This window comes from Chrysochloris asiatica, unplaced genomic scaffold (genome assembly GCF_000296735.1).
Source record: "Chrysochloris asiatica unplaced genomic scaffold, ChrAsi1.0 scaffold00003, whole genome shotgun sequence".
Taxonomy (NCBI): domain Eukaryota; kingdom Metazoa; phylum Chordata; class Mammalia; order Afrosoricida; family Chrysochloridae; genus Chrysochloris; species Chrysochloris asiatica.
This window is the reverse complement of record NW_006408521.1, coordinates 13921470-13937468: the sequence shown is the minus strand read 5'-3', so window position 1 is coordinate 13937468 and position 15999 is coordinate 13921470. Positions and strand designations below refer to the sequence as shown.

Below are 15999 nucleotides of genomic sequence, written 5' to 3'. Positions count from 1 at the left end.
AGGTGATCACTTTTTACGGCCCACAAATGATATTATAAATTTTGGCAGAAAAAAAGGTTTCCCATTCCTGCTATACAGAATCGCTATGCATTGGAACTAACAACAACAAGACCATAGAAGAATCGATGCATTTGAATTATGGTGTTTACAAAGAATATTGAAAATACCATGGCCTGCCAGCAGAACAAACAAATCTGTGTTGGACAAAGTATAGCCAAAACGCTCCCAAGACTTTCTCTTCCATACTTATGGACATATTATCAGGAGGGACCAGTCCCTGGAGAAGGACTTAATGCTTGGTAAAGTGAAGGGTCAGTGAAAAAGAGGAAGACCCTCAATTAGATGGACTGATGCAGTGGCAGCAGCAATGGGCTCAAATGTTAACAATTGTGAGGGTGGCATAGGACCTGGCAGTGTTTTTTTGTTTGTTTGTTTGTTTTTTCTGTTTGGCAAAAGGGTGGGGTTGTTGATAAGTGCCATCGAGTCAGTTTAATCTCATAGCACCCTGTATAGAGTGGGTTATGTTTCTCTGAATGCTAAGATCCATTTGTAAAATGGATCTTAGAAATCCACAACTTCAAACAGCAAAAGAAAGCCTGTTATCCAGCATTGACTAGTTATGTAGCACTGCCATCTACTGGAACTTCCTGGAAGTTCTTATTGCTACAGTTGGCTCAATTTGTAGCAATCGGAGGTACAGTTAGCTTAGTGGTTAAGAGTTGGGCTACTAACCTCAAGGTCAACAGTTCGAAACTACCAGCTTTTCCGTGGGAGAAAGACTTGGCTTTCTGCTCCTATAAAGATTTACAGCCTTGACAATTCGGCACAGGGTCACTATTAGTTGGAACTGACTCTGCGGTACACCACCACCAGGTCCAACAGTCCTGTGTTATCTTTCACCATGGTTTTGTAGTGTGATGAAGTGCCTTCCAACCTAGAGGGCTCAGGTCTCATCTTATAGCATTGCATCGGATCCTATTCTGCTGTGGCCCATACGGTTTTCATTGACTAATTTGGGGGAAAGATTATGAGGTCTTTCTTCCTTGTCTTAGTCTGGAAGCTCCCCTGAAACCCATCCACCATAGGCGACTCTGCTAGTATTTGAAATACCAATGACATAGCTTCTGGCATCATAGCAATATTCAAACCACCACAGTATGGTAAACAGATGGCTGGTAGTGGGAGTCTGTGGCATCTCCCATCTAGTCATCTGGACAAGGCTATCTTTAAAATAAACATTCAAGTTTTTATTTCTTTTCCCTGCCCATTACCCCTTTCACATGTATTCTCTTCCTCTTGTAAGTACAAACATACTAGGTTGCATTTTCAGCATTTTTGGATTGCCTGTTGTTACGTGCTGTCAAGTCGGCTCCAACTCATACTGACCCTGTACAAGGTTTCCACGGCATGAATGGTTAAATATTCAACTACTAACCAAAAAGTTGGCAGTTCAAATCCACCTAGAGATGGCTCAGAAGTAAGACTTGACGATTTGCTTGGTCACAGCTTGAACTGAAACCCTATGAAGCGAAGTTCTACTCTGCACACAAGGGCTTCGTGAGTCAGAAATGAACAAGTCACTTCTCTATGTGGTGTATCAAAGTTAATGTGAATGGGGGTCTGGGTTGGCTTGCCTAGGAACTGCTCTTAGCAAAATTGAATGTAAAATGTGAGACACAGAATCTCAAACATACCTAGTCAAATTTTTGAAAATGCTGAAACGAAATAATATAGGGGAGAAGTTTCTCTGTTATTTGAAAACATAAAACATTATGCGTCACATATACCACTAGTTTCCAGCAGTAGCCCTCCATGGTGCTATATAGGATAAGCACGGGGCTGCTAATTGCAAGGTCAGTAGTTGAAATCCACCAGCTGCTCTGAGGGAGAAAGATGAGGCTTTCTGCTCCTGTAAAGAATGAGAGTCTTGGAAACCACGTAAGGATCATTATGAGTCAGAACTGATTCTTCAGCACACCACGGCCACCACCACGTGACCTAAGATGGTCCTATCACACTGCAGACGTGAACTTTTCTTAGATGGTTGGTAGAGTAGTTATGGATAGCAGTGAAAAAGTATGTGACAGCCATCATCGGACCACAGAAGTAAGAGCTTTCTGAAAAAGTAGCCAAAATTCAATAAATTATAACTGGGAAGTGGCTAAAGCTACTGCTTCTGGGTCACAATGCTTCAATGACAAGATTTATTTCTTTTGTTAACTGTTTTACAGTCTGTTTAAGTGGAGTTTTCTGTTATCAGTTGTCTCTTGCAATGAATAGCATTTTATTTACACAAACTTTTCCTAAACAACTTGTTAAAAACCTTCTGGTCATTTGAATTGAATTAAGCAACTGAGTGACAAATTTGTTTCAAAAGCTCAGGTATGAATTGTGAAGGAAGTGCCTTATAATAGCACATGTGGAAAAATCTACACAAGAGTAGGGACCAAATGGATCTTTTGAGTGTAGCTAGATTAGCAAAAGTATAATGCACACAAAGGATCATTTTCCTATAACCTTACCTTGTATATTGAGTTAAACCCTGAGCACAACCATTAGCAAATGATAGAGACAATCTGGAGAAATTTCAAATTGACTGACCATCATGAGAAGGAAACTTGCATCTATCTTATGTGGACATGGTGAAAGATAATGGAATATTTAACTTAAAATAAGTCTCAGAGGATATAGGACAACTATTTTGAAATACTTTAAGGCGTGTGTATTAGACCTTTGGTTTTTGCCTACTCCCATGACTGGATTCTAGTTATAGCTCCTGATGTGTTTGGATACACATCCTTTTGAATTCATTGAAAATTAGCACGATGCTGATCTATTAAATTATGTTATTACATTCCCATTTTTCTTAGGTGCAATGCAGCAACCTACTTCATATGGTTCTTCTACCCATAGTCTTTATAACTCCCAACAAACTTTTTTTCCCCATGGGTCTGGGTAAAAGGAGGTGCTAAGGTGATATGATTCAGTTGTGAACGCTTATTAACGGAGTTAATTGTGATTGTAAAATCTTGGAAATCGAACGACGAGATTGGCCAGTTTTGCTATCCTCCTGGGTTTAAAATGAGCCATCTCAGAAGCAGAATGGGGGATCTTGCTACCCTCTCTAAAAGGCCAGGAATGGCACGTATCCTTTGGATCTCAACCCCTGTGCAAGTCTTCTTGGCCCAGGGACAAAAAGCTGATACCACAGGAGTAGCAGAGAAGCAGCTGCCGCAGAACCAAGAGCCAGAGCTCCAGACAGAGAAGTGGGCTTCCCAGTCCTCAGAGCAAACGAGAGCTGAGTGCCACTGGGAAGGAAGCTCACTTGTAGAGCCAAGGGCCTCCAGGCATTTAATTGAGGAGTTAGGTTTGCTGATCCTTGGAATTACATGTAGGTGTGTTTCTTCTGGCTGGGGCTTATCAATGAGTGAAGAGCCCTTTAGGCATTTATTTGAAGTGCTTTGTAGCTTTGTTGGAGTAGAGTGGAGGCCAGATCAAGGGATCAAGAGCCAGAGAGGGGCTTGCCTATGGGAGGTTCTTCGTGCCTGTCCTGCCAGGAAGAACAGTGTCCTAAGCATTTTTGTTCTGGAATTGTAATATGTTAACTTCCCTAGGAAATCCTGTAACTGTACATCTGGTATCTAAGTTCTGTGTGGCCATTGCATGAATTATTGAGCCCACTTGAGAAGAGAGTGTTGTGGGAGGGATGGCTGGTGTCAGATAGGTAGAGAAGGAAGACTGAAGGCATGTCGGACCTCAGACTCATAGGAATCGGCTTTGGGTTGATGTCGAGTTAGAGTCTCCTTCCCTCTGTCACTGCCGTACCCCCTTTTTTTTTGCATTAGGCCAGTTTGAGTTGTTTTTTTTTGCCATTTGCAATCAGAAGTTCTGATACAGGATGTCACTTCTAAAAGGATTAGATCTTTGAGGTCCCTAAAGATAGGCCTCAGATTAAAATGCACATAATACAGGCCCAAGTCTTCCGTTAAATTGATGGAACAAATTCTAAGAAAAAGGGTTATCTGAAGATGAAATTGTTTAGGGAGATAATTAAAGCTTTTAAGTTCTAATGGTGAATTGAGAAAGATAAAGCTGTGAGGTTTTTTTCAATCCCCCACATCTATTAAATTATCTCTAAATAATTCTAAATTTTAGAAAGCAAGCCTAATTACTGACAAAATTTCAAGTTATTATAGATAATGCATTTTAATACTGAGTAACTGTAGTCTTCATATGCTCTCTACATATTCTTAGTACGCTACAACATATATTTTAACATTTTTATAGTGAAATTTAAAGTCATTTAATAGGCTTTAAGGGAGCACAGTGTCTCTGTAGAATAAGCACAGGGCTGTGAGCCACAAAGTCTGCGGTTCAAGCCCACCAACTGCTCAAGGAGAAAGATGAGGCTTTCTGTTCCTGCAAAGATCTACAGCCTCAGAAACCCTATACAGGGTCACTATGAGTTGGAACCAACTCAATGACACTTAACAACAATAGGCCTTGGTGGCTAATATTATTAATATACAGACTTTTATAGTTGTATCTTTATATATATATATTTCTTAGATATTGTTTTGATAACTGGACTTTATTACATGTGAAGTCCCTAGATGGAAGCATAAACTTAATTATACAATTATTTCTAATGGGGGAAAATGACCTACTTTGCTAGAAAATACACTAAAATATTTACTGCAAAAAGGGACTAATGGTCTACTGAGAGATCAGGACTTCAGAATTTTTTAAATTATTGACTAGCAATCATTCCCTTTTCTGTTCTCCCTTTTAAAGTCACCAAATGAAATGAGCAAAATAACCAAATGAACACGTAAGTAAAACACTACAGAGATACTTTGCAATGTGTGTGTGTATCGATTTTCACGTAATTGTTATTAAGTGCCGTTGAGTGTGTTCCGGCTCATAGTGACACTGGCATGAGGTTTCCAAGGCTGTAGATCTTTGCAAGAGCAAAAAGTCTCATCTCCTCTTGGGGCATGTGGTTCACAGTCAAGTGCTTACCCTACAGAGTCACCACACTCCTATATTTATACATATATGTATTTGAATATGCACAGAAAAAATATTTGGAAGTATACATATCAAATTGTTATTGTTTACCTCGGGGGTATAGGATTGTGGTAGGGTAAGGAGTGCTTACTTCTAAATTCATACACTTCTGTACTGTTTGAAATTTTACAAAAGGAATTCATTACTTTCAAAATAATCAAAAACATAATAGACAAATTAATAGGAGAAAATCACATACACAATAATTTTAAGAGTTATATTTCAGGTATGGGGAATTACATCACATGGTGAACTGTCCCACTAATACTGTGGTGGTGAATAATCATGTGGAATCTATAATCAAAGGAACAACATTTATAGAAGACACATATACCATCCCAATGTAAAATGCCCCTCAGATAACAGCAGTCAAGCAGTGACACTTCAAGACAGATGGTGAAGCTGAAAGCTGGGTTTAATTATTCCTGGAACAGCTACAGGAAAAATGCCAATCTGAAACCTTTAGACAAGATAAAAATTTCACATAAGTCACAAAAACAATTAACCAGAAGCCAGAAATGAGAATTCTAGCTAATTCAGACCCCAAACGAACACACTGATATCTTGGTAATCTAGGGGTGTAGGATAGGGGCTTCTGCTTTATCTATTTGTTCATCATTTCCCCAATTTCTCAACCGGTCTGTTTTCTATGGTAATGCTATAATTTTATACACAAGACTAAGTATATTCTTCTAGTTAAGAGAACTGGAGACATTTGTAATGAATTACTTTCCATTAATCATTTTTTTTCCTCATAACAATTTCCAGCTAACTTATGAACATTTTGAGAAATGATATTTCTGATGTGAATCTTTGAAATTCTGTACATATTTAAACTTGAATATTTTTTCTCTTGCTCTAGTTTCTTCTGCTTTTGTTGAAGTCATCAGAGATACCAAACTTTTTATTATGACCTTTTTTCCCCAACAAAGAAAATTCTTTAGCTTATCAAGTTCTTGTTAAATGTCCTGATCAAAGGTAAAAACATCTGTAAGTAAAAGGCTCTATCTTTTGCAAACTAACTACAGTGTTAAGAGATTGCCTAATAATTTTAACCTCCTAAAAGAGTGTTCCTGACCTACATGTCAAAGACTTATATAGGATTATATTTACTGCATAAGTAATGTGGGAAATTTGAATAAAATTTAATCATAAGATGATAGCGATAACTATAGCATGGAATCTTAATGGTCATATCATCTTTTTAAGTTACAATATAAGAATGTTGTCATTTCTCAATGAACTATAGTATTTTGATAATAAAGAAAAGTCAAAGGTTCATCATAATGTATATAAGGTATTTAGCACAATTCCTGGCACACAATAATCATTCAGTAAATATTAGGTCTGGATTGAAACAATAAACAAAAATATAAAAACCCAAAAAGGGGGAAGTGGGAAGCTTAGAGCTAATTTTCTAGAGAGTGTATTTAAATAGAAAGTCGAAGCTCACAGAGAGCAGTAAGGAATTCTGTATTTTCAGGATCCATCTTTTGAGCCCTCTCATAGTATTCGGCAGCTTGCCTCTTTGCTCCCTCTATCTTATAAATGAACCCCAGGGCACTTAAACTCTGCACATCGAAGGCATTGTAACCAAGTCTCTTGGAAGCTAATTTCTTCACAGCACTAGTCAATTTGGAGTGCAGAGATGACCTCTCTTTAACCTTTAAGGCTTCCAAATAGTGATGCATGGCAGTACTTTCTGACCGCAGATAAAATTCCTGAAAGTGGCCATAGTGGTAGTGGATCTGATGTTTGTTATCATCAGTAATGTTCTTCAAACGAAGAGCTTTCTGAAAAAATGTCTTCAGCGTTGCTATACTGGCCTCCCTCAGCATACATGTTGGCTAGGTCTGTGTAGGCAAATGCAAACATCGAGTCCTGTTCCATAGCTGCTTTGAAATGGAATATAGCCAATGTAATCAACTCATCAACCTTCAATTTATCCTTTCCTTTAGGTCTGTTGTGTCTAACCTTCTTGATCTGAATCATCTGCGCCCGGTAGCAAAGTCCCATCTGGTGATGCAGGAATGAAGAAGATGGTGTTGCCTCCAAGGCCTTTTTTAAAAGTTCAAGAGCTTTGTCCCAGGATTTTTTTCTCCGATAGAATTTGGCTGCGTAACGAAGGACATAAGGTTGGGCTGATATTTGGTCCAGGATTTCTTCAATATACTTTTCCCCTTCAGCTTCTGCGTGTACATCTTGAAGCTTCAATGCCAGAAAAACCTTAATGTAGGAGTTATCTGGGTTCAGGGTAACAGCCTTCCTTAGTGGGCCCAGAGAAAAGCTCTTTACGGAACCTTCTCTGTCATAATCATCCAGCCGATATACTGTGATGGCATAGCCAATGTTAAATTCCGGATTGTCAGGTTCTGCTTCCAGAGCCTTCTCAAAAGCTCCTTTAGCCTTTTCATAATATTTGCCTCCAAATTTCAAGAGTGCCCACCCTTTCTCACAGTCTATTTCGGGATGCTCTAATTTGTAGTGAGTAGTACTGGACAATTTCTTGCAGACATTCTGGACTTTGTCTATATACTTCTGAGCTTCTTCAAGTTGGTTCCTGTGATAATACACCCAGGCATAATTTCCCCAGGTGACCAGACTTCGTACTTCCTCATTGTCAGAGTGTTCCTTTTGGATTATTTCTTCTGCTTGTTCCAAGCACTCTAGAGCATCTTTACTTTGGCCTTTTAGGTGTTTCACATAAGCTAATAGGTTATAAAGAGTCAGTCTGGATTTTGTAGTAAGAAAGTCAAGTTGTTGCCTGATTGTATCTTCCACATCAAACAAATCGATGTCTTCTTTCAGTAAATGCCACGTGAAGTGACACTCCAAGTCCAACAGGATAGCCTTCAAGGAGTTCTTAGGAATTTCACTGTCAAAGATAAAACCCTTTTTAATTTTTGAAAAAAATAAAGTAAATAATCATTTTTAAATCCTAAACATGGTTCTTTGCATAACCTCCAATTTAATCTTTTATTTAATCTTACAGTTAAAGCACCAGGCTCTTGTAATTTTTTACTAGAATTTCTTCAATGTATAGTTATGTCCTAGGGATACTTCATTAAGTTCCTATTCCTTATTGCAAAATCAATTCTGGATAGGTGATAGGCATTCTGCTGGCTCAAAAAGTTCACACTCACCTACTAACCTAATGTTTGGTGGTTTGAACCCACCCAGTGACACAATGAGTGAAAAACCCTGCTTCCATAAAAACTACAGACAAGAAAACCCTCTGTAACATTTCTACTTGTAACACATGGGGTCACCATGAGGAACGACTGAAGAAAAACGGGTTTGAGTTATTTCCTTTTAAACATTTTTTTAAATTTCAACTTTTTATTGTGAATTGAGGGAAGATTTACAGAGCAGATCATCAGTTTTACATTCAACAAACCATATGCTTTGCTGCATTATACAATTGCCATCCCCTCCATGTACCAACAGTTAATAGAATTTACCTCTATTCACTTTAGCCACTGAATTCCTCCCTGGGTCTCCCACCACCCCCATCTGTCCTCTGCCAACCTCCTTCGGGTTGTATATTGTGGTTTATTTCCTTTTAGCTGTCATTAACCAACAGGAGAACTGAATGTTTTCTATTTACTAACTTTAAGGAGCTCTGGTGGCATAGTGAGTTACATGTTGGGATGCTACCTGCAAGGTCAGCAGTTCAAGTCCATCAGCTACTCCAAGGGAGAACCATGAGGCTTTCTACTCCTGTAAAGATTTACAGCATTGGAAACCCTATATAGGGTCGCTATGCGTCAGAACTGACTCCTCAATGGCATACAACCACCACCACCATTTGCCAGCATTGAAAATGAAGAATAATACATCTATAGCTCTTCATACAGTAATTCATTTAAAAATTACATTTCTGTATTATGAGAGTAGTAAAGGAAAAGGAGCTCTGGTAGCATAGTAGTTACAAAATCAGGCTGCGAACCGTAAGATCAGCAGTTCGAAACTGTTTCGCAAGAGGAAAATGAGGCTTTCTGTTCCCGTAAAGATTTACAGCCTCAGAAACCCTGTACAGGGTCGCTATGGGTTGGAACTGACTTTACAGCACTTAACAACAACAACAAAGGGAAAGAAGAGAGAAGATGAAAAATTTTTAAAAAGCACATTGAAGGAGACACATCACTTTTGCAGAGGTTGAGAAAATTACTGGAAGATGGATGGGATAAAAACATAAGTGGAGGGAGGGAGCTAGGGGAGGAGAGATGACATAGATATGGGGAGTGCAGGCCACTCTTTCAAGAGATTTTACTAGAAAAGTGGCAGAGAAAGGTGCTATAGCAGGAGGGAGACTGGGGAATTGCCAAAAAAATTGTAATCATATTTTTAATGACTGGATAATTTTGACAATGTGTGGGAATGATCCAGTACTAAAGGGAAAACTGCTGATGTGAGAGAGAAGGGAATCTAATTGCAAGTAGGATGGACAACAGGGCAGAAGTGAAGTCCTGGAAGCGTGGTGGGTTATGAGCTGGGCTGCTAACCACAAGGTCAGCAGTTTAAACCCACCAGGCACTCTTGGAAGTCCTATACAAGGTCACTATGAGTCGGAACCAACTTGACAGCATGCAACAACAGTGTGACTAAGGAAATGAATTTTTAATTTTTACTTAATTTAAGTCACATGTGACTTAGTGACTACTATACTGACAAGGTTTAGTGTATAAAAGGAGGTCCTGGTGTGAATCTCAAGGTTAGCAGTTCAAGCTCACCAGTCGCTCCTTGGAAATCCTATACAAGCAACAACAATGACAACGTATAAAAGAGCCTCACACCTAATGGGCTGTTGTTGTTGTTGTTAAGAGCCGTCAAGTCAGTTCTGACTTATAGTGACCCTGTATAGGGTTTCTGAGGAGCGACTGGTGAATTTGAACCACCAACCTTGTAGTTCAAACTGACTTTGTGGTCGAGTGCTTATCCTACAGTGCCACACCAGGACTCCAATCCTAATGGGTTAGAGCTCTTCTTTAGCTTGAATTTTTTACAATTTTATTCAAGGAGAAGGGTTAAATTAAATGGAAAACAAAACATATATTAAAAAACCAACTTTTTGAATATGACCTGGGCTTACTACAGATTTAGCTCAATAGTGTAAATGCTATACTACCTATCATATACTATCTAGAATCAAGTGTGTCCTGAAAAAGTTTTTTTTTTAACAGTAATGCGATCATTTAATGATAATTTACTATATACCATATAGTATGCCAAACGCTATTTGTATTTGTATATATAGAGTTCTAGAAAAGCATTTCCCAAAGTGTATCCCATAAGAGGCTTTGCAAAAAAAAAAAAAAGAATTTCACTGAGTGAGTTTGGAAAATGTTACCTGCTAAACAACAACAACAACAACAACAACAACACTCCTTCTTGAAGATGACAATGTGTATGAACAGTAGGGGCTGTGAGAAATCCTTCTATGAAAACGCAGAAGCTTTTTAACTCTGCTTTTCCCAAATTGATTTAACCCTAACTTAAAATTTTTTTTCTTTTAAAAAACTTGACAATCCCATGGAATAAGGCAAATTTGGAGTCCTGGTGTGGTGTTGCAGGATAAGCAATGGACTGCAAGGTCAGGTTGAACTACAAGGTTTGTTGTTGTTGTTGTTGTTAAGTGCCGTCGAGTCGTAGATAGTTCAAATTCACCAGCTGCTCCTCAGAAACCCTATATTAGGTCGCTATGAGTTGGAACTGACTCAATGGCACTTAACAACAACATATACAAATATCATTTAATTTTCATAACAATCTCCTATTCTTTTTACAGTTTTATGCTGAAGGGCTGGGAGACAGACTTTAAATCACATGCCCAAGGGCACAAAGCTATAAAGTGGCTGAGCAAAAACTCAAATCTAGTTCAGTCTGTCTCAAAAGCCTGTGCCTTTTAACCATAATACTGTTGTTGACTTAAGTGCCGTCTAGTTGGTTCTGACCCATAGTGACCCTGTGTTGGGTTTCCAAGGAGCAGCTGGTGAGCTTGAATTGCCGATCTTGCAGTTCAAACGGCTTTGCAGCCTGGCACATTAACCCACAGTGCCAGACCAGGACTCCGTAATACTATATTGTCTCTTTAAAAATAAATTATTAAAATTGGAATCTTTGTAATGGTTTTCTTTATCATACAGGATATACCTAGTATATGTAAATTTATGTGGGGGATGAGGAAGAGAAAGGAGCTAAAAAGAAAACGGGAAGGCATTTTTCAGAGACGCTTACACTGAGATACAGGAAGTTTGTGTAGCCCTCCATTGGAAAAGATGGGTCAGGTATTAAGGGCTTTGGGTTAAGAAACCTGATAGTGATTTATGTATGAACCCTCGATTTAATGTCACAACATTTCATTGCTAGGGATGTTTTGAGATGTAGCTGCTTCTCACCAGGTCACTGTGCAGAGTGCTTCAGACAGAAGTGGCAGAGAGGAATTTTAGTTAAGAACGTTAGTGATGCGCTCAAGCAACTAAAGAAGCTGGGATAAGAGTGATCCTAAGGAAGGGTAAGAAGTTATCAAAGATTTAATTATTGTGATTAAAATAAAGTGAATTAAAATATTTTATTTTTCAACAATCTAGTTAAAAACTTTGTTGTATATCCTGATGATTCTCCAATATATTTTTCTGTCTCTGTTCTCTCCCATTCCAGACTTACCTAATTTTCAGTCAACATCCTCATTTAGTGTAATTGTTGTTGAGTGCTATTGAGTCGATTCCGACCCATAGCTATCCTGTACAGGGTTTCTGAAGAGCAGCTGGTAAGCTTGAACTGCCAACCTTGCAGTTCAAATGGCTTTGTAGTCTGGCCCATTAACCCACAGCGCCACATTCATAGGACTACAATTAGCATCTCAAAAACTCAGAACCAGTTTAGAAATCTAGAGTCCTGGATCGTTTCCTCCTTTCTTAGCACCTTGGATGACATCTCTTAGTTCCATGAGCTTTGTTTGTTGTTAAGTTATTAAGTGCCATAGAACTGATTCTGATTCCTAGTGATCCTGCACAGGGTTTCTGAAGAGTAGCTGGTGGATTCGAACCACTCATCTTATGGTTCACAAGTCAAGTTCTTATCCTACAGTACCACACCAGGAGTTCACAAACTATATTGTTGTTGTTAAGCGTCATCACGGAGTCCTTTGCAACTCTTAGTGTCCGAGGCTTTCTCTTGTGGATCAGCTGGCAGGCTTGATCTGAGGACTTTGTGGTTCACAGTCCAATGCTTATTGTATGAAGCCACCGAATTCCTCAAACTATATAGCTTAGGAGAAATCTTTGATTAGGAGCTGCTGAGTGGTTGTTCTAGTTCAGACTCATCCAGGGTGCCTCAGAAGATAGGACTAGCAATCTGCTTCCAGAAGGTGACAACTATGAAATCCCTATGGAGCAAGTTTTACTTGCTCACCACGAATCAAAATCTACCTGATGACAACTGGAATTACTGAGTCCTCTTTCTATTTTTTTAATGTTTTATTGTGAATTATGTGATAGTTTACATGGGAGAACATTAGTTTTACATTCATCCTATCGTATATTGTTTCATTGCCATGGTTACAATCCTCTCCATGCATCATCAACCAACCAAAGGGTATACCCTGCAAGCCTGCCCCCTGGTCATCAGCACACAGCCCCTCTCCCTCTTTGTGTCTAAAGTCTCCAGCTGCTCCAATTCTCCACGTCATTGTCTCTGCCTCTAACTCAGGCTGATTCCTCTTTCTGTACCCCCTCAAACAATCTAATAATTGTTGTTAAATGCCATCAAGTCTTAAACCCTGTTAATTCTACTACCTAGATATATTTCAAGTCCATCTACTTTCCCTCATTTCCACTGCTATTTTCCTAGTCTGAACTGCAATTAAGGAGCCCTGATGGCATTGTGGGTTGGGAATTGGGCTGTTAATTGCAAGCTCAGCAGTTCAAACCCCCCAGCCACTTCACGAGAGAAAGACTGACAGTTTAGGAAACCCTGGATAGGGTCATCATGAGTCAGAATTAACTTGATGGCAGTGAGGGGCTGTTTTGCTGTGTTTGTTTGTTTGTTTTTTAAGCTACAACAATTTCCTTTGAACTAGGGCAAAAACATGGACTCCCTGCTTCCACGTTTGGTCCGCTACAAACCATTCTCTAGATGTTGTTGTTAAGTCCCACTGAGTCGGTTCCAAGTCATAGCGACCCTGTAGAGGGCTGCTCCCAAGGAGCAACTGGTGGGTTTGAACAGCCTACCTTGTAGTTCGCAGTCCAGTGCTTACCTTAAAGTGCCACAGCAGGAGTCCATTCTCCATATTGTATCAGTAATTAATGAAAACATACAAAAAGTCACTCACCTAATTTAAAATGTCCAGTCCTCCCAACACCTTCAGGTATTAATCCAGCTCTTGCTACACCCTACAAATCCTTAAAGGCCCTCATGTAATCTCTCTCCCCAAATTTCTCTCCCACCACACTCACCAGCATTCACTGTATTTTAGATACCCTGACCTTTCTCTTTCTCGAACATACCAAGTTCACAGATTTTACATCTGCTGTTCATGTTCTACCTGGAATGCGCTGCTGAAAAATCTTTGATGACTCTCATTATCTAAGGAGCTCTGGTAGTGTAGTGGTTATGAATCAGGCTGGAAATTGCAAGGTCAGCAGTTCTAAACTACCAGCTGTTCTGCTGGAGAAAGATGACGCTTTCTGCTCCTGTAAAGATTTACAGCTTCGGAAACCCTGTACAGGGTCGCTATGAGTCGGCCACGGCACATAACAACATCTCATTATCTAATGCTTTACACGCACAACGATAGTGAAAAATCTATTTTGCATATTAATGATGTAAGTCCTGGTGTGGCACTGTAAGATAAGCACTGGACTGTGAGGTCAGTTTTAACCAGAAGGTTGGTGGTTCAAGACCACCAATCAGTCCTTGGAAACCCTATACAGGGTTGCTATGAGTTGGAACTAACCTGAAGGCACTTAACAGCAACAACATGTCAGGTAGTAATGAATGCTGAATTCTGAGGTAACAGTAACTAGGGTTACAGTTATATGTTGACATTGCTGGATCATGATTCTCAGTGGTTTAGCAGTTATATAATGATGTAATTTGGCAGATATGTAATGATATAATTTGACAGTTATGAATTTATGTATTCATCCTCCATTTTTGTAGAAAAACCTGGTCTTTGGAATCTAAACATGTCAATTAATGAGCAGTGAGTGTAGGTTGTTTGTTTTTATTCTTTTAGTCCTCAACACTGAATTTTGATGTTTTTTAGTCAGTTATCACTTATTTGTCTATTTTCCCCATTAAAAGGTAAGGTCCATAAGACTAGAGACCTTGCTATGACTTTGTTTCACCTCTGAATGCCATGAACATAATAGAAACTCAATTAATAAACATTTGCCGAATGACTGAATGAATGCAGTGATTTACTAGCATGCTATCCCTGGCATGTGCAACATAGAATCACAGCCAAGTGTATAGAGCACCTGAATTCCATTGAGGGGTTCCAACAAGTCCCTCCTTTCTTGCTAATGGCTCTCAGCTCCTTCCCATTTCAGTTTCAGTCCCTTTTTGCCTTTTTATCTTGGTATACTCTTTACCTGGCTCCATGTTTGGATTTTGAAGATAGGTTTTAGACTGTTTTCTACAGTCTTGACAGGGAAATCTGATAGGTTTATCCCTTGGTAATTGTTCCCTTCTGTGTTAAATGGCACCAAAAGCATGTACAAGACTTACCTTCATAGCCTGACCAGATCCACAACAATGTGGGCGTATTTGCTGCTTGACCATTCATAGAGTAAACTGAACACATTTTTATGTTCTGAAGGTCTCTACCAACCCAGCTTTACCCAGATGCTAGAATTTTCACAAAACTAGACACCATTAGAAGAAGCTTTACTTTTGTAACTTATTCCCTGGGAAGCTGGTTGAGAGAGGTTATTGTGTCTGAACAGAAAACATTTATTTGTAGGTGATTTTGGTCTTTTACTAGGAAGGATCTTTCATTGTCCTTTGATGTCCTTGTCCCTGAGAAGGCCCACCCCTCTTCCACTTAACCATCATATATATATATGATGCAAACGTGATATCCTTCTAGTTTCTGGAGAAGGATATCATGTTTGGTAAGATGGAGGGTCAGAGAAAAACAGAAGACCCCCAACAAGATGGATTGGCCAAGTGGCAGCATCAATAGACTCAAGCATGGCAACAGTAGTGAGGTTGGCCCTGGATCGGGCAGTGTTTTGTTCTGCTGTGCATAAGGTTGGTATGGGTTGGTACCGACTTGATGGCACCTAACAACATACACACACACACATATATATAGACACAGGTGGAGTGCTTATCTTATGGCACCACACTAGGACAAACTCACCACACTAGGACAAAGTTTCTCTCTTTCTCTCTCTCTCTCTCTATATATATATACACACACACACACACACACACACACTAGTTTCCCTTTATATTCTCACTGTTCACTCAATTCTATTCTTGAGACCTCCCTCCTTTCTTACAAATGTTAGAAGTGAAACATTTAACTTTTTTTTTTACTTTAATAAACGAAAACCAAACCCATTGCCATTGAATTGATTCTGATTCATAGCGACCCAAGTGAGGGGTTCTGAATCTTTAGGAAAGCAGAAAGCCTCATCTTTCTCTTGCAGAACGGTTGGTGGGTTTGAACTTCTGACCTTGCAGTTAGCAGTCCAGTACCTACAGCACCAGCTAATATGTATTGGGGCACCAGCTAATATGTACTGGGCAAGTATATGCAGTCTACACGCGTTATTACAATTGTTATGTGCTGTGGAGTCGGTTTCGACCCATAGTGACCCTGTACAGCATTTCCGAGGCTGTAAATCTTTACGGGAGCAGAAAGCTTCATCTTTCTCCCGTGGAGCAGCTGGTAGTTTCAAACTGCTGACGCTGCGG

The 15999-nt window shown here is 39.4% G+C and overlaps 1 protein-coding gene across 1 annotated transcript; it reads right to left on the bottom strand.

The window, feature by feature from the left end:
• Nucleotides 1-6347: 6347 nt before the first annotated feature.
• Nucleotides 6348-14808, bottom strand: IFIT5 (interferon-induced protein with tetratricopeptide repeats 5). The gene is given in 3 exon segments (XM_006831442.1): nt 6348-6869; nt 6871-7962; nt 14803-14808. Coding segments are annotated over 3 exon segments (1467 nt in total). The 3' UTR covers nt 6348-6500.
• Between the last annotated feature and the right edge of the window lie 1191 nt (nt 14809-15999).